Raw genomic sequence first — 19864 nt, forward strand, 5'->3', positions numbered from 1 at the left:
CGTATTATATACATGTATCGGCGATTTTCTTTGCTTTAACATTTAGCGGGATGAACATTTCCTCTCTTTCAAGATTTCCCTTTCGGTCCCGGTTTGTTATTCTGATAGCATGTTTACAATTGAAATGTCTTTTCGCTCTTCGACTCTGTCACGAAGTGAGTTAAATTAAAGAGAAAGTTTAGAAAGAGAGATAGCTCCGTTAGCAAAGGTTGGAATGGAGGATCGACTTGGAAATCCGACCTGTAGCTTTCAAGATCGTTAATCGTATTGCATCGCTACGTATTAAGCCGATTCTACATTAGTTGCAAGCCGATTGCAAGCTTGTTGCGACAGCCAATCTGAAGCTTGCATTTTGAAATCAATGGATTGAAATCTTTGGATTGGCTGTCGCAACAAGCTTGCGATCGGCTTGCAACTAATGTAGAACCGACTTTACGCGACTGCCTGAGCGAACGAACGCAGATATAGCTACAAATGTAGTTTTATTTATAAATAAGATATGTACCCGTAAATAAGATAATGGTCACTCCCCTTTATTTTTCGATCTAGTAAAAAAAGGAGAAAAAGAATAAATGACGGAGTGATGAGGAAAGACAGTGAGAGAAAGAGAGAGAGAGAGAGAGAGAGAGAGAGAGAGAGAGAGAGAGAGAGAGAAAGGGGGGAGAGATTTTTGGCAAGGCAATTCTCGTTGTATATTTTTGCGGATGAAGAGGCAAGTAGCTTCGTCGCAGCATCGGAATCGGGAAAACGTAAATCAAAAATCGTATAAAGTTAGGGAAGTCAATGAATTATATATTATATGTACGCGTGGACGTGTGCTCGGCTCCTATATTTTTTTTCATCGTTGAATTTCGTACAAGAAGGGGAAAGGAAGAAAAAAGAAAGAATTATGTAAATATATGTATATATATATATATATTATAACGTAAAAAAAGGCATAATTATATAAATTATGAAAAGAGGATTTTACATGTGTATTGGCTATATGACATAAATTAATTAGTATAGGAAGGGAGATATACGTATGACTTTTTTTCATTGCTATGCGGAAATTAGAAGGCGTATGTAAAGCTTCAATTAATAAAAAATAAAAATTATCCCTTTTTGTATAAACTCTCGTGTATTGCATCTTTAATAACGTCATTCCGATTTATATACAATTAATTTAATATTATAATTAATTAGAAATTCGATTGTCGTCGTTATCTCTTAAGATGACTTCCGGGCGCTCGCGACACGTACACCATGTGTTTTCAGCATATAGATTGAGCTTCCATTGATTAAGATCTACATTAGATTAGAAACTTTGTGCGTAATGCTATTTTATATTCGATAAAATAATTATCGAGTATGAAGTATTGCGCACAATGCTTCAATCTAGTTTAGATCTTAATTGAATTATTCTAATCTTTTATTTTATATTACGTTTATTACAGAAGACTAATATATTTTTTATAAACACTGTTTTCCTTTTTAACTGTTCTGTGAGAATTATTTAATCGTAATTTCAATGAAATCTCAAATAAAAGAGTAACGAAGCTCGGAAGTCTTCTTACTGAATGGTACGAAAAATCTGAAATAATAAATAAACAATAAACGAACAGATCACTGTGTAACACATCTTCGAAAAAACAAGTTGGACTGAGATTTTTTACGGTTTTCGATCGTAAAGTTAATAATTTTTAACGTGGGAAACGTGATAGAGCGATTTTATTAACGTCGTCTTTTATGATGTAATTTGAAAATCGTCAAAAGGATCATTGATTATGATAACGGTAGGTATTTTTTGCAGGAAAAATGCAAAAAGCAGTTTCATCGATTTCGAATGCTTATCAATACAAAAAAAGTTGCAGCAATTAAAAATTAATTAAAAAAGAAATTGAGATCGTGCAATTCTATAAACAAACTATCACTATTATTATTATTGCTAGTGAATTATCACAATTCACTAACAATTACGTCTGGACCCTCTCATTAGTCTTTTTATTGTTACGATTTTTTATGTCAACGAGTTATTTTTCGCTCTATTCCAGTTTAATGTTAAACTGGTTGTATACTCGTACATAACAGTCCTCAAATAGTGCTCCGATTACGGAGCACAGGAAATAATACATCGTTCCACGAAGATTTTGCCACAAACACGTTAACGCGTTCACGAAAGGATTAAACGTTAAATTTCTCTTGACAGCTCCAGCTTCGCGGTATGAACAGGTCCAGATAGTAATTGGAATGAGATGGACAGTTTTGTCGGGCGTAACACTCCATCGAGTACAGATTGAACAGGATGCCCTGACCAACGGTCAGGCTCAGCCATATAAAGATGTTATTGTTGATGATCTTGCGGACAAAGAACATGGGGAAGCCTATGATGCCGAACAAGACGAACAACACCGGGTAGAAGAACCCGACTCCGAACGCGATTATATACTCATGGGCGATTGCGGAAACGACGAATACGGCGGCGGCTGCCAGCACCCGGTTACGCGGCATCACGATCTCGTACATGTCCTTGTAGATGTACGTGTACAACCAGCCGTGCACCACTTCGTTCCACGTGCGGTAATACGCGTGATAAGTCGTGGAGTTCCACCAGTCCTGTATAATACAAGCGACATAATAATTAATGAAGTTACAGTTCACAAATTGACAATTCACAATAGCTTCTGAAAGTTATTGGAATTGGCCGGAGTTGTAAGATATCGTGAATTCTTTCTCGCGTGAGGGAAACGTCTGTCCCGTAACTATACATTTTTCCACAAAATTAACGTGTAAATGAGTTTTTGTGTCGATTTTGAAGTAAAAGTGTAACCTAAGGTACTTCGTACAGTAATTCATATTTCCCGGAAATTTTGGAGAAGCTATAATCATGTATATGTAAAAGCTATATGGCACATAATAAAGTTGTTACGTATATATTTAAATCATCGCGTATACAAAACTGTCGCGTATATTAAAGATATCGCTTATGTTAAAGCTATCGTACAGTGCAGATATAAGTCGTAAAAGATATTTGCAAAATATATCTTAATACGTATAATTTTTACTTAATAGATTACTGAAGGCGCGTATTCACCTTGTAAAACAATCGATCGGCGAACCGCAGCATTTCCGCCCAAGCGTTCATCCACGCGTGTATTAGAAGGTATTGTCCGGTGATGAAGAAAAGAACACTGGGAATGCTAGAGTTGATCAAGTTCTGGACAAACCACTTCCATTCCAGAGGTTGTACGCCGAACTCTCTGTACATTGGTAGTATGACGCGTTCCATGATAAAGGTGAGATTGAAGAACGCTAAACCAACTTCGATGAAATTCTTAATCACTATCATCCACCTGATTTTTTTCGTCCTAAGAAAATCAGTCTCATTTAAATAGATCCTCTCCTAAAGTTTCTAAATATCAATTTTATTTAGTACAACATGGAAGTACTAATTAATTTTAAATTTATAATGTATTTAAAACTTTAAGTTATTATTTAAGGTGTTAATGAATTATATTATTTGAGAATTAAGGATTATATTAATTTATTTGTTGATTTCGAGAACAAAATTCTTCGAAATTTCCAAAGATTTTTAAGCCGTATGGACCTAGTACTATCAAAACACAAATTGAATTTTATAATTATGTAATTATTAAATCGTGTTGCCTCTTTTATCGCCTAATTAGAAGCTCTGATTGCTGGTTTCTCTCGAAGAAAATGTGAAATATTTTTACCTGGGATATTCGTCGCGGTACACAAGAGTCGGTGCGAAGAGGAAATACAAATATTGCGAGAACTTAGGGCCACTCGGCTGCGGAGTTTCGCTATGGGGTTTGTATGACAAATATCTGGACGCCGCACTTCTGACGAAAGCGTGATTCTTCATTACTATGCGTGCCTAAAGAAGCAAACGTCATTTTGAGTAAAAAAAATCCTTGCTCCAAAATTTACTGTAATCGATGTTGGGTTAATATTACATGCGAGATACTAAATTATTCTAGGTATATATAATCAGATGTGAATTATAATTAACTACTAACTTGTTTAGAATACAAATTGATACGTTAATGTCTTCAATGAGTAAAAACTCTTCCTTTATTTTTACTAAACGCACGTATAATTTAACCTCTTCGGTACGATCTGTTGACTAAAAAAATGTTGACTAAAGTCAACAATTACAAAAGGCAATCTACTTGTCTCAGTCAACAAGTATTAATACCACCCGGCGGACCGAAGAAGTTAATCTGCATGCGTTTCATTTCTAGCGGAAATAAAGTTCATTATTCACTGATCATATTAATTTGCAAATCCAAAAAAAGGAAGCTTTTGACACATTTCACCAATTTGTACTAACGAACGTGCGTGATAGTGTGCGAGAATAATGATTTATTTCCGTACGTATACTTTGCAAAAGAATTTTTTTTTTTCATAATTTAGGATATATGTACATAAATACAGGTTTTTAAAAATACGTACTTGTTCCAAGGTAATAATAAACCTGCAAGCTATGCCAAGTTTCGTTTCAGTCACCGCTTTGATAGGAAAAACAATAAATAGGATTTGATACGATATAAATGCTGATAGCCAGCCGTAATCCCAAAATTTTCGAATGAAGGCTACAAAAGAAAAACAGGATTAGATTGTCTAAATTAAATTAATTATTAAGTTGAAAAAATGCCAACGTGATCAAAGCGAATCTTAGTGATTAATAATATTTATATGTAATTCTTACAATTGTCAGTTCAAGCAAACTGCGCGCCGAATATTTATCGGTCGAAATACAGCTCTAAACTAAATCCGGATTTACAAATTACAGTTAAATTGACAAAGCAATTTATTAATTTGATGCTAATGAGCTTCTTTAAATTCTAATTAGATCTTAAAAATGACTTACTGCTAAAAAAATATTACTTTAGCCAGGATCATCCTGCTATTCGGGCGAGTGTTTTATCTTTTGACTTTAAATTAATTATCATCTAATATAAATCGCTTTAATCAGTTGACATTATCTAACAATTTTTACGATTATTAGGATTAATTGTGTTTACACTATGTTGCTTAATCAATTATTATCTTTTACACTACAATTATTTTAAAAAAATTGAGATTTATCTTATATATACTTCAAATTACTCTCGTCCGAGAAATCGATTTACTTTCTTAATGTTAAAATTGAGCATATTTATCTAAAACTAAATTAAAGGGATTATATACCTACATTTTGGCAAGAATCGGAGTCGTAGATACGCCCAAAGATTGAAAGCCACGTAGACGCCTAGTGTCGAAACTTTCATGAGAAACCAAATGTAGATGCACGTTGAAAACTTTTCGAAACTATACAGTATTGTATTAGTACCAATCCGGATCCTTTAATAATTAAAAAAAGAAATTTAGTCAATAAATACTATATAGATAGTAGATGACAGGAGACAAATATGTCCGCGTAATCAAATAAACGTAAATAACAAATACATCTAAAATCTGATCGAGTGCTCTAGTATATTATAATTAATCAGATTTTTCTATTTTCCAGTGCAAGAGTTCATCACACTTGACACAAGTGGCTAAATATAGTACTTTTAGTTATCATCTTTTGTCACGAGTTTCCAGATGTAATAATATGACTATGTATTGCGTTTACTTCAACCTGATAATCTCGTCTTGAGATAAGAAATGCACAGTTTTAATTAGTGAGATAATATAAAGTTACGTTCTGTTGCACGATATCGCAAAATATTTATTAAAAATTCGATTTGAGACAAAGAATTTTAAAAAATTCAAGGACTCAAATTTCGAAATTTGAGATTAAAATATAAACTTAAAAACTAAACTTGGAAATTTTTTCATTAAAAATATTTATTTAACTAGCATTATAAATGTTAAAAATATATGTTTCAGGAAACATTATTTTGGTTTTTCCGCTAAATCGTTTTCGCATGGTGAGGGGGCAAGGAGAGAGGTGGGAAATTACGTTCTCTGCGTTGCAAACTTACGTTCCTGATTCCATGATATCGGACGCGACAGTGTTAAGAAGCAGGATTAAGAGGGTCATCATGAACAGATTGTAAACCGTGCGAATATGTGGGATTTCGAAGAGATCGGTGAGCAATGAGTTTCTTTCGAGAAACTCCTTATCCGGCAGCATATCTTTCTTGCCGGATTTTCTGCAAAACATCAAAGATGTAAGTATAATCAGCATATAAATCAATTTTCATATTTCGTTGATTTTATTGGTACATTAAATATTCCATTCGAATTTCGCGCGTATAGATTCTTACATTGATAAACGAAAAAAAATCGCTCTCGCGATACAACGGTAATATACTGTGAAATACTGCAGCAATCGCAAGAAATGTGCATTCAGAAATTGTAGTTATTCATTCATTTATCATATTTCGATGTTGTCGATTGGTTCTAATTGATAAGTATCATATATGTTTTTGGAAATTCATAGCTTTACAATATTATAAAACTATATTACACGTTATTATTGAGTATAATAGTTTTAATATAATATTTTTAATATAAAAACAAGATAAAATGAAAAAATTATACAGTAAACATTTTATTTCGTTTGGACTTATCGGTACGTTTTTGGGAAAAATAGATTTAAATAACGATATTGTAGTATTATTTATCTTAATATATAATTTTTGTGTTTGATATTTCTTGTGTACACTTTCGAATATTACCAGCAAATACAGATTATAACTGCAATATTGCAACAACATTTATGCAATATAGCTAAAATATGTTATAATGTTGCTGCAACAATTGTAGTTATAATTTGTGTTTGCTGTTTTAAATCCTTTTAATCAATTAAAAATTAAAATTAATAGAAAGGCTTCTTTTGAATAAATCAAACACAATACAAATATTATAGAAATTTAAATAACACAATAAAAAGACAAAGAATAAAATTCAACAAATATAGGACAATCATCTTGCTGATACATCATTTTGCTGATACATTTCAGAGATTTAATACGAATTAGTTCAATTTATGTAATTATAATCACTGTGGACTCCGAGGAAAACTGTTGTTAAAATGTCGAAACGTTTATTCTTATAGTTTTATTTTCTTATTTATAAATATATATATGCAATTGTCGGAACATTGTTAAAGAATTTTAAGCAATATTAACTAGCTTGGCTCTAAAGTCTATATTATTTGTATTATATTCGATAAATCCTTTTAAATTTATCTACCTTATCTGTTCTCTTTATATTTTTGTAGATACGTTTCATTTTTCTCTCCCTCTTTCTCTTTCTCTCTTCTGATCAATTCTCACCTTTTGTCACGATATTTATCCAAGTTATACAAGAATTCCCCATTCTTCGCCGTAGGTACCTCTAACTTCTTCAGCGTCTCGGACATTACGTCGTTAAAACAGGTGTCAATGTTTTTCAGAAAACTCTTTTTTACTTCCTGCGAAGAAATATGTATTCAATAAATAAATAACGCGAGAGCACTTTATCTCTTACGAAACCAGTATCTTATCTCGGTGTGAGATTTTGCGCGATGGACACTCGGACATGTTCGCGCTTTTTCTTTCAACCGGCACGATATTAATGCGATAAACTTAACGAAACTACTTTAATTTGTATTCCATTAAAGTGTCATCTACAATATGAGACTTAAAATTTAAGATTTAAGAAAATTGACCAATTACAATCCATTATTCTTTTCACGTGAGATGAATAATCGACTATGAATCAATATTCTTAAATCTTAAGTCTCAAGTCTCATTGTAGACGACGCTTAATCGAATCACAGATCATGTCGAGATCAACGATATTCTTTTCGCACCTGGAATCTTTCTCGCAATGCATCGGCAGTCGCCTGACGTAAAGCATCCGAACGCGTGAACACGGTTCCATTGGTCGCTGAAAAGAGAAGTGCATATATATATAGACAGATAGGTAGATAGATAAAAAAAAGTGATAACAAATATCGAATTGGCGTGCGTGTTTATATTTATCGCGGGAACTTAATATTCACGTGCAAGTAACTTTTTGTCAATCATCGCGCGCGTCATTGGCTTTTTTCATTGCAGAACAAAATCTTCTGATTTTCTAATTAGAGAAAATTGTGATATAATAACGTCATTTAAAATTTTGAATTTAGCTCTCGACTGTTTGACGTTAGTTTCAAATTTTTTATTGGTTTATTTTTTTTCATATTTTAATTTATGTTTTTTCATTTGTTAATTATTAACTTTGAAAAGATAAAAATATGAGATTCACTTCATGCAATATTATTGCATTATTTAATTACATTTATTATAATTATTTAATATAATAAATATGATAGTGATAATAAAACGTAAATATATGTAAGAATATTTATTTACTTTTGTTACCAGTATTTTGTAATTATTGCTTTTTCAAATTAAGATCTTCTAGAAAGGAAGATAAATTTCGAGTTGAAATTCACAAATTTATTAATTTTATTTCTTTAAATCAGAGATTTGAAAATTTTTGGAAAATTAATTCGGATGATAGTGCTAGACAGTTAATGGAAAAGTGACGAAATGTTTGAGTTATAAAGAAACAAATTTTCGTACAAAATATATGGACGTTATTAAATCGTAACGACCGATGTATATTCGTATCAACGTTCAATTATCAACTTCCAAAAGTGTTATCACGGTAGAGAGGTCTCCGATAGATACAGAGATGGCATAGTAAATACACGAGAATTTAGCTCGTCGTATATTCGAACATAAATATATTCGTGTTATAAATACGTTTATAATGTATAAAACATGAAACACAAGATAAAGTAATAAGTTTATTGAATCCTGTGCACAGAAGAAATTAATTCTCAAATAAACATATCTTATTTATTTACTGTTTATTTATTTTCTGTTCTTGAAACTATTTATTTAAAGAAAAACAAATAATATAAATGACGAGACATATTTTCTCGATAAATTTCAATGAAAGAAAATAATTTCTTCAAAATTTAATAAATATATATTATTCTATTATTAGAAATTAAAAAATGTGTGTTAGTAATTTATATTCAATAAACTTAATTTTTCCAAGATTTTTTTAGATTAGAGAAACTAGAGAAAATACTAGAAAATGTGGAAAAAAAATATTTATCGTGACATTTCAAGTCTCCTTAAGAGGAATTTAATTGTCCCAGAAATTATAGGATTGTCGTGTTATAATTAGTCGAGCCGTTTACTTACCACTTTTACCCTTCTCACGAAGGTCGTTTGCGACATCGGAATCTTCACGCTTTATAGTTTCTACATCAGAACTCATGACTAAATGGAGATGGCCCGTGAAAGTTTACGATTACTCTTCTCCGAGAATATTATACACTTTGAGCAATCGTGTCACGTTCTGAGAGCGATTTGCGATCCGCTTAGAAAAGTCGGCTGCAATACGGTTCAGGGTATCGGTTTATGACGACGAGCCGGAGTCTCTCGGATTCTCAAACGATCGAAGATCTTCCGATCGTGATACACTCGCGATCCACGCCGCCGCGCACGATTATACGTTGCTATTATTTTTTAAGTGGCAGTATATTGTTTTAATTTTCTTTCGGATTTTTCAGAATACAACACGATACGTCTGCGACGGTGCTTGACAGCGAGACGTGTGAGCTGCTCCGATTCCGGCCTCGACTGTGCACCGCTCCATGCACGCAGACTATCTAAACGGCTCGATCCGCACTTATCATCCCACCATAGAGTATAGTACGTACTGATCTAGTCCCTCTAGAGTACATGTGTACTTCGACTAATAGATGACTCGGAATGGATGTGTGACGGCCGTACACATGTACTCTAATTGTTTTTCGGTGCGTCGCACCGATTAATCTTTACGACTCATCGTCGCTCGACGATGATTAGGAAGGACACGCAACACCTCAAACACGTGGCTAATGAAAGAAATTATCTCTGTCTGATTGTCTCTGACCAAAACAAAGAAAAAACAAATTTTATCTCTAAATTTAGTAAACGTCGTAATTTTATGGGGACACGCCTCTGCGTGTACCCATGAGCTTCTGTCTAACTCATGCGTCCTTCCATATCTCGCTTCTTCTCAATCCTTTCTCGTTCCCTTAAAAATTTCCTTCAACAATTTAAATTTGATGGTTTGACGTTACATTTAGAATACATTTTAATTTTCTAAAATATAATAAGAAAGTTAAAGAAATTATAAAAAGATTAATAAGAAAGTTAAATTATTTTACATATTTTTTCTCCGAGTTTTATATATTGCAATGTTCCAACGCATATACGTCGTACTTCTTTTTATCATTTTCTACTTTCGCGGCTATTATATATACTATAAATAAATGTTCATGAATCATAAGAATATAATTTGCAAAAACCTAATTTTGTTAAAAATGGTAGTTATTAAAATAATTAGAGTGCAAAGTCAAACATTCCATTTTTTGCATACATGGAACACGTGATAACGATAACGTCCATATCACAATAATATGGTTAATTGTGTGTTCCAGTTTTAAAAACTTATAAACAGCACAATTGCCTGATGTATATGAAAAATAAAAAATGCATTTACAGGTGTTATATATACATACAAAATTTTTGAACACATAATTTATAAGTAAATAAGAGTATAAGTAAATAAGAGTAATTACATAATTTTATGTTTATTATTTTTCCTAACACTAACATTACGCGCGTGCTACTTCATATTTTTTACTTTTTACTAATTACTAATTACTATTACATTATCAATCTCTATACATAACAACTGTCAAAATATGAAATGACAGCCGTTCGCGAAGTAAGCACAGCAAAAGAACCTCGATCAGCATCGAAAAGCGACAACAATAAACTTCGATAGATTCGATAGAGTATCGACTTGAACACACCTTTTTATAGAAATCGATCTGTATTATGTCATAAAAATTGAAATTTAATACAGAAAATATTTTCGAAAATTAAAATGTATTCTATGCATAATTGTCAGTTAAAGTACTATTATAATTGAATCTGTCAATTCACGAATTTTCTATTTTATTTCTTAACTTTTAAATTAAATTATATAAAATAGAAACTAGAAAAAATAAAGGCCTATAAAACGAGCAAACAAATGTTTACTTTTTTGCTTCTCTACATTTTTATTTCTTCTAGTTTCTATTTTATTTCTAAGATACGAGCCAATATATAATTTTACACAGAAAGAACGATTTTGTTGAAAAGAGAGTCTAAAAATTTTATTGGATACTGAAAATAATTTTGTTGAACCATCAAAATAATTTTGTTAGACATTCAAAAATGATATTGCTGTGAAAAATTTTAATATTTTAGCAATCAGTTTGAATTTTCAACAAAATTATTTTCAGATCTGTATCTGGCAAAATTTTTAGACCTTCCAGCGAAATCGTGTACTTAAATTCTATAATTAATTGTTCGAATTTTAACATATAGACTAGATCTATATGTTAAAAAATTGAAATTTTGAAATAGGAAATATTTCCGAAAGTGAAACTGAAATATATTTCATGCACTTATCAATTAAAATACTATTATAATTGTATTTGTCAATTTAATAACTATCTATTTTATTTCTGAATTTTACCTTATATAATACTTTTTAATTTTGTTTTTAGCATATCACATGTTTCCATTGTTTTACTTTTTATTAGTCGATTCTACCCGAATCAATATTTTCTCTCTTTTCGAAGATATATTATCACATTATGTTGCTTGTTATCGAATAAAAAAATTTATTGAAATTAAGAAACTTCCGACGAATTCTCCGAAGCAAACAAGATTGTAAAATCATACCCTTCAGTTAACTTCGATTGGACTTTCCCTCAACGAAATCTTAATTTGTTATTTATTGCAGAGATACACGATAATAAGAGCGTGAAACAGTTTGATAAACCGCTGATCCCTTCTGACATATGTGTGATAAGAAAAATTTTATTGTCAAAGATTTTTTTTATTAGTAGCCGCTGAGAAACGAAATAATCTAATTGCGCTTTATTACGTATTTATTTCTCATTTTCTGACACTTTTCTTCATCCATCTTGGTCTTATAATTAAATTAACACACTGTCACGGATTTTGCGACTGGCGTGCAAAATTTCTTGACTGATTCACCGCAAAACTGTGAAAAACTATTGAACCGTCCACGGGATTGAAGATCAGCCGAGTTTCTCCGCAGAAACGTGACTGTACGAATACGAGCCTATATGGGTCGCGGATACATGTGTAGAATTAGCGACGACACTGCAGCTTAATTCGCTCAACTTACAACTTGGACGCGCGCTAATCTTTATGATTTATCCCACCTTTAAACCTCCTTCGTGACGCGATGCGAGCACATGTGCGTACACGAGTACAATGCATACACATATTGTGATAACTAATAAGGAACATTGTCGATACAGGTTTTTTTTTTCTATCGCCCTCGCCTTCTCGCGTGATTCTGCCAGCCACTGATGTTCGATGAGAAAAAATAAGGAAGTTTCTGCTTTGAAAACTTAATTTTTTACATTATTTGCATCTCTACGGTTTCTCACACACATGTATATGTGAAATATTGTACATTGTTATCAGTATTATTAAAAATAAAATAGTCGAGATTAACTGATCTTAGTCGATCTTAATGTAGAATTTTTATGATTAAAAATATTTATATGCTAAAAAAATATTTTTATATTTAAAATATTCCTGTTAGAAGACTTAAACACAGATTTTCCAAGTAAAAATATAAATTTTGCTTTGACAATTTACATGTGCAATAAAATTTATTTCTTAAAATAAAATTATTCTGCGAGATCATTAAAATGTAAAAATGCGGAAAGAACGATTTTACTAAATACAGATCTGAAAATAATTTTGTTGAAAATTAAAAAATAATGAGCATTTCTGTAAAACGTTTTGATATTCTAGCAATCAGTTTGAATTTCTAACAAAATTATTTTCAACTTTATATCCAGCAAAATATTTAGATCTTCCAATAAAATTGTTCTTCCCATGTGTTATTGCTATTTGTGTTAAGCTAATTTCCTTTAACTTGCTGTCGCAGCTTCGAACATTTATCTGTTAATTGTAATCCGATGATTTTATTTCATTCTCGAAATGCAATTGTTACAGCTGGGAGTCGCAAGACTCCCTTTGTATAACGATTAAGGCCGGGAGCACATAAAATGCATAGAGCATAAGCATAGCATAAGATCGCTGGACCAATGAGCATCCCTAAATTCGTCATACTGATTTACATAAAATTCTCAGTGGTCTAGCGGTCTTATGTTATGCTTATACTCTGTTATGCATTTCATGTGTTCCTGATCTAACGTGCCAGAAATTATATCCGCTCGTCTGTTTCTTGCGGCAGCGCCGACGATATGCTAATCAGACTTGATTGAGTCGATCGGCAAAAAATTTGCCGATCTCTAATTTCCTGTGGAGAGACGCCTAACGTGCGTGCATAAATCGTATCATTACGCTTAATCGGATAATAATATCGTCGGATCGCATGGCGATCCAGCATAATTGCCGCGTCGAGGTAATTAAATCGAAGCAATTGAAGCGATCAAAATACGCTCGCCGCAGCGTCGATTTTTGCAACGAACGGTACACACGCTATTATTATATTATTATTATTCTGCCACTTTGTGCCGTAATATCTTAACAGCACGAAGAGTGACCTGTGTAATTCCGATGATGTAAATGTGTGTACACGTATTATTCATGTACACGCACGTACGCGCGATACACGCGTGTATTGTGGATGCCCTAGTTACGAGGGCGAATCAATTTTTATACGCACGTACGTGTGTACGAATACATACTATGTATATGTATTTATGCGGACGATTCGTATCACGAGTACAAATGTTTCGACTGCAGACACGGTGACTTTGATGAAAATCTTATCTCAGCGTGGACCGCGAGAGTGCGACTTTCCACCATCGAGATGAAATTTCAATTGAAATTTCCAGATTATAATTCCTCTTGCCGAATAATTCAGCCGTTATTAATTTTTTACTAATTTTATTATGCATAATTATATATGTATAATATTATTATTGTATGTATCATTATATTATATATTATTATGATACTATATAAATCATATAATTATTATATATTGTTATTAATGATATTAACAAATAATATTCAAATTATGGATATTATTATAAATAAATAAAAATATTTGTGCCGCCTCGACGACCGCCTCGACGACCGCCTCGACGACCGCCTCGACGACCACCTCGACCGTTGCCCCAAGCGCCGTCTCGACCGCTGCCTCGATAATAATGCCATCGACCGCGGCTTCTCCCACGCCATTGTCTTCGGTGAGTTACTGAAAAAAATAAAAATAGTATATTATAACCTTATTACAAATAAATACTAAATATAATCCCAGGTAGCACCTTGAAAACGTTTCTGAGTGGTTAAAATGTCCACTCGAAAAAAACGTAGAGGAATATATAATCGAAATATCATTCTTTCTCTATCTGTGAAAAAGTTTGCTTGAAAAGAACGAATGCGCAAACTTTTTTACAGATAGAGAAAAACTGATATTTCAATTATATTTCTCTACGTTTTTTTTTTTTTTTATATCAGAAAGAAACGTTTCTTTAAACGTTTTTCGAGTGGACATTTTAACCAATCAGAAACGTTTTTCAAGAGTCGGTTATGAAACGTTTCTGAAATGAATACGTGCTACCTGGGATATTGTGTTTTATAATCAATAAACAAATATAATATATGTATAAATAATACCAGTTTGTTGTTGCTGCTGTTCATGTTGCAGCTGTGGTTGTTGCAGCTGCTGTAGTTGATGTTGCTCTAGATGTTGCAGCTGCTGTAGTTGTTGTTGCTGTAGCTGTTCAAGCTGCTGCAGCTGTTCAAGCTGCTGTAGAATCTCTTCGTTTTGTCGCAGTAGCTGTAATGTTTGTTCCAATAGTTCTGGATCATTTCTCTTGTTTCTTCTAGTATAATTCTGTTGTTCCTCCTCTTCCTCCTCTTTCTCCTTCTTCACAAAAACATTCTGTTGTTCCTCCTTCTCCTTGTCCTCCTTCTTCAAGAGAACATTCAATTGTTCCTCCTCTTCTTCCTTCTTTATTTGTTCTGTCTTAATACAATTAGCGATATCTTCTAAAAAAGATAAAAAATAATTAATAATCAATGTGTATGTGTGTGTGTGTGTGTCACGATCAAGTTTTATTTCAGTACTAGTTAGTTTAGTAATAATATTTATATATTTAATTGTTAACCCATTCGTTATTATGCCACAAAATGTATTACACAATACAGATGTACGGATCGTATGCGCATTTCAAGACGATTATATCATTTATATCTATTATGCTTTTTCGGAAAGAGTATCTTTTGTCGTGCAGAAAAAGTTGAACTCGATCTAATTTTTACTGTGCGGTTAACTCGTGTACAGGAACCTTAAATCATTTTTAATTATCTAACATATCGTTATTTATCACGATAATAAAATAATGTCTAACATGAAATGTTTATCTGAAAGTGTTTTCAAGTGCCGCCATGTTAGTAAAATATATGTAAACACTATACGTCGCACTACACGCCTCTATGGCCTATAAAATACATGAAGATCGCTTTATTGATGCGCTACTACAATCGCTCATAATAATAAATGGGTTAAACTTTATTATAATATTATTCTGAGATATGAAAAGTTAAAAATTTCCTATGAAATGTATGCTTGGAAATTGTGTTTAATACTTACGCGACATTTCGATCTTGTATCAATCACAAGCATGAAGTTGTCACGAATTGAAGCTTCGCATTAATGCTGCTACCCTCAATGCGGTGGTGGTGTCTCGCGCTAGTTACCGCGAAAGTTTGAACACCTTAGAGAATGTGTAAGTAAGCGGCGAAGAAGAAGAAAACGAATATTTAACAAATATCAAGATGAAAATGATTGTCACGACATTATAATAAATACAATAAATACGGAAGAATAATAAATACAATAAAAACCTGTGCTCCAGCAAGTTACATAGCAATTTACTATTCTGATTTACAGAAATTCCATTTTGGGAAACCAGCTCTATTTCACAAATTAACACCTTCCATCACCGTCATTGCGCAAAGGAAACCTTGAAGGCGAACATGAAGGCGTAAACAATTATAACATTCCGCACATTTCTCCGGAATGAAACGCCATTTACCGGAAACTTTCTGGAGCATACCTGTCGCATATCGTACGCCACGCGGATCGGCAAAACATCTTACACGATCGCGAGGCGCGTTGCCAGTCCGTAGGCAGTGCTCCACATTCCAAGCAATCCAAGCGCGAGAGTTCGCGCTGCACGGAGAAGAAACGGACGATTCGACCCTCATGTCGCGAAAAAGTCGCTCTTCGGCGAATGGAAAGGCGAAGGTGACAATTATCGATTTTTTTCATTTACTTGAATGTCTTCAAAATCGCGACTGTCAGCGAGACGGCGAGAACGATGGGCGGACGCGCGAGCCCGCGTCCCTCGCGCGTTCAAATCTCTCACTTTTGCTTCGCCTCGGCTCTCGCCTCTCGCTCTCTACCTACTCTCTCGTGAAAGTCTCTGCCGCCGATCGGCATCAGGCGGGGGGAGGCCCTCCTCGAGAACTCGGCTCCGGTACCTTGGTAGACGATGCCACGGCAGTCGTCGTTCGGCCGACGTTCACCTCGACTCCGCTTTCACCTGACCGTTCCCGAAAGATCTTGCGCGATCTTTCGCCGCCGCCGTCGCTCGTCGTCGTCGTCGCCGCGACAGTTTTTCACGCCGTCCGAAGTGCCAGGTGCCACTCGTAGAACCACGTTGCTCGCGATCTTCCGTAAACGGATATAGCATAAGTGACGGAGAAGACAGAGAGGGAGAGAGAGAGGGGGGGAGGGAGAAAGAGAGAGAGAGAGAGAGCGTGCGAAAGTACAGTGGAACGACCAGCCTCGATCGAGCTTCGAGCATCCCGGGGAAGTGGATCCAGGAAGCGGATGCAACCATTCGGTTTCATCCGTCGACTATGATCGCCTGCATCGCAAGGATAACGAGGATAAGGATACAGTAGAAAGCGCGTCGTCCAATCAGCAGGTATGAGATCACTTATTGTTCCCCTTCTGTCTTTTCAGACAATTACCGCAACCCAGTGAGCCCCCCAGCTTCATGTTTACTAACACTCTAGAGTCGTCAATACTCAATTAGCAGCTGCTGCTTATTAATCATTAATATAGCCGAAGTTCCCTTTTTAGGAGAAGTACTTTAGTTAGCACTCTGAATTTTATTTAAAATTACTTACTTTAAAATATTATTATTATTATTATTACATGAAATATTAAATAGGAATATCATTAAATATTTAATATTTAAACATTAATAAATGTTAACATTGAACTGTGATATTATTTGAAAATATTAACTTATCTAATTTATTTTATTGGGCATAAAATAATTTGAATAAACACTCTCCATTTCAAATTTGTCAGAATTCGATATGTCTGATAAATAATAAAGTATTTCTGAAGAAGATAATTGCATTCAGAAGTTGATTTTTAAAAATTTTTTTTACGTAATTCTAATGAAATTCTCTAAATTACAATCTTCTTCCCAATGGCTTAAAAATTTCTTGCAACTTCAAATATTCAAAATCATCAACTACTTTGATGCTTCAACATGTTTTATCAATTTTAATCGGAGAGTATTTTAGAAAGTCGCGATTTAATTAAAATCGCTTATATTATAATCACGGCTCTCTATTCTGGCGGATCGAAAGTCCTTCAAGGATTCTCCATGCGCCTTAAAAAAAAAAAGGAAAATTTCTTAAGATTATTAAAGACTCGATAATTCTAAGATTAAACCGTGAACTTTAGAAAATATAGAATTATGATTTAACCAAGATCCTTTACGTCGTAATCACTGCTTTACTGGGTTAACTTCCTACTTATTAGCCGCCGCGAGCAGAAATGAAAGTAGTTTTGTTGCGTGCCCCGTTTACGCTGTTACGCGAAAACTATGCGTCCGCGTTTTCCATACGGGAAGCCCGGGAATTCCGAATGTCTTTCGGGATTTCGTGTACGTCAAAACGTAGAATCCGGCAATCGTGGGTACGGTGGGGATAACTCGAATATTTTATGACATACTAAAATACCGGCGACGTTCGCGTGGGCTACCTACCCAGGAATACAAAATCTTAAGAAACTTTATGCGCTCGAATGTGCCAGGAGATAAAGACGTAATGACAGGAGAATTGTGCAATGGAAACGCGAAAATCATTATTATAATTATTAATATTAAAACAACAAATTTGTTTATTACAATTGAGATTTTGAGACTTTTAGAATCTTGCGACGAGAAATAAAAATGTAATAAATAGTACAAAAATAGTAAATCTAAAGAAGTCGAGAATAATGGAACATAATGGAGCGTCATGAAACGTAAAGTAAGAATTATTAATAATAATTTGTGCAGCGTTAAATTTATGTTTATTATAATTGACGTTTCGAGCTTGTTAGGATCTTGTGATGCGACGACGAGATGAGGAGAAATAAGAATGTTATATTTATTAAATAACTAGTAGAAGAAATATAGTAAAGAAATCAAGCATCGTTGAAACTTAATGAGACGTAAGAGAACATAAAATAAAAATCATTACTATGATCATTAATATTAAAATAATGCAAAACTTATATTTATCAATTGAAGTTTCAAAGTTTTTAAGATCTTGCGATGCGACGACGAAAGAAGTGTAGAAAAATAAGAATTTTAGAAAATAGTAAAACTAAAAGAATTCGAGGATAATGAAACGTAAAGGGAGAAACGAAATGTAACAAAGAAACGTATAAGAATTATCGTTATCATCATTAACATTCGGGGCGAAATGTATACGCGCAAATTCTGACATTTTTGTAGACTTTTACAATTTGAACGGTATAAGACACGAAGAATTTAGCGAACGCGGTCCAGAAGAAACACGATGATTAATGACGAAAGGACTCTTGCGGATGATACATACCGTAACGGGAACGTGCAACGGACGAGAGAGAACGCGCCGTGTGTCGAAACGTATATCCCGTATTTACTCCCAGAACTTCATTGATCGTCTCGGGAGATGAGTAAGGGGGCGTCGTGCGAATCCCCCGTGACGGAGAGAGAAAGAGACGCGGCGCGCATTGCGAGAGGCTGCGATCTCTCTCTCTCTCTCTCTCTCTCTCTCTCTCTCTCTCTCGCGAGGAGACGATAATTGCATATTTATGGAACGACGTGACCTTGCGCCCGTTACTTTCACTATCGCCGATCCGCGCGCAATTGCGCGCGTGGTGATCCGTCGCCGATCTCCGCCCGCGGATCTCCGCGGCGATCCGACTCCGCACGCGGGGACTGCAGCCGCGCGGATAATCGCGGTGACAAAGACGCCGTGATAGCGCGACCAGGAAGCGCCGCGAAATGCCTCTCTTCACGCGCGAACGAAATGCCTCCTCGCGATCGTCATCGAGCTTTTTATCGAACCCCCGATGAATTTCAGTGACGTCACTGACTGTCGAGACCGTCATTGTCAACGAATCGCCGTGATCCCTTTAACTATCGAGGATTAAGGAAGTGACGCGAGGAAGACGAGATTATCGGCGTGTTAAGCGATTTCTCGGCGATAAGCCTCGCCCGAGTTTTCCCACTGTTTTTGTTTTTTTTTAGTTTTTCTTTTTCGAGTGAGAGATTACGTTATCGCGATAGTACATTATCGAGAGAGGCAGACAATCGGTTCCGCGTGCGACGAAGGCTTTCTTCGATATTGCCGTTGGCGTTACCGGAATCGGAGGCGGCCTGATTCGCGAAAATCGCAGCGACGCGGAAGAGCACACGGGCAGATAATAAGACCGATAGAGATCCTCATTGCGTCGCGGGAAAAGCCGTTTCCCCCCGCTTATC

General features: G+C 34.4%; 2 protein-coding genes across 2 annotated transcripts; both read right to left on the minus strand.

Annotated features, from left to right (window-relative positions):
* Positions 1–895: 895 nt before the first annotated feature.
* Positions 896–9986, minus strand: LOC105454409 (sterol O-acyltransferase 1-like). The gene is made up of 9 exons (XM_011696996.1): positions 9180–9986; positions 7790–7866; positions 7272–7408; positions 5973–6143; positions 5198–5346; positions 4456–4595; positions 3714–3877; positions 3074–3347; positions 896–2595 (listed from the first exon to the last, which is right to left on the minus strand). The coding sequence occupies exons 1-9, from the start codon at positions 9253–9255 to the stop codon at positions 2164–2166; spliced, it is 1620 nt and encodes a 539-aa protein (XP_011695298.1). The 5' UTR covers positions 9256–9986; the 3' UTR covers positions 896–2163.
* A 4088-nt stretch (positions 9987–14074) lies between these two features.
* On the minus strand, positions 14075–16463 carry LOC105454410 (bromodomain-containing protein DDB_G0280777-like). The gene is made up of 5 exons (XM_011696997.1): positions 16160–16463; positions 15948–16066; positions 15694–15817; positions 14715–15089; positions 14075–14292 (listed from the first exon to the last, which is right to left on the minus strand). The coding sequence occupies exons 3-5, from the start codon at positions 15698–15700 to the stop codon at positions 14123–14125; spliced, it is 552 nt and encodes a 183-aa protein (XP_011695299.1). The 5' UTR covers positions 15701–15817; positions 15948–16066; positions 16160–16463; the 3' UTR covers positions 14075–14122.
* Between the last annotated feature and the right edge of the window lie 3401 nt (positions 16464–19864).

Source organism: Wasmannia auropunctata, unplaced genomic scaffold (assembly GCF_000956235.1).
Source record: "Wasmannia auropunctata unplaced genomic scaffold, wasmannia.A_1.0 LD335985.1, whole genome shotgun sequence".
NCBI lineage: Eukaryota > Metazoa > Arthropoda > Insecta > Hymenoptera > Formicidae > Wasmannia > Wasmannia auropunctata.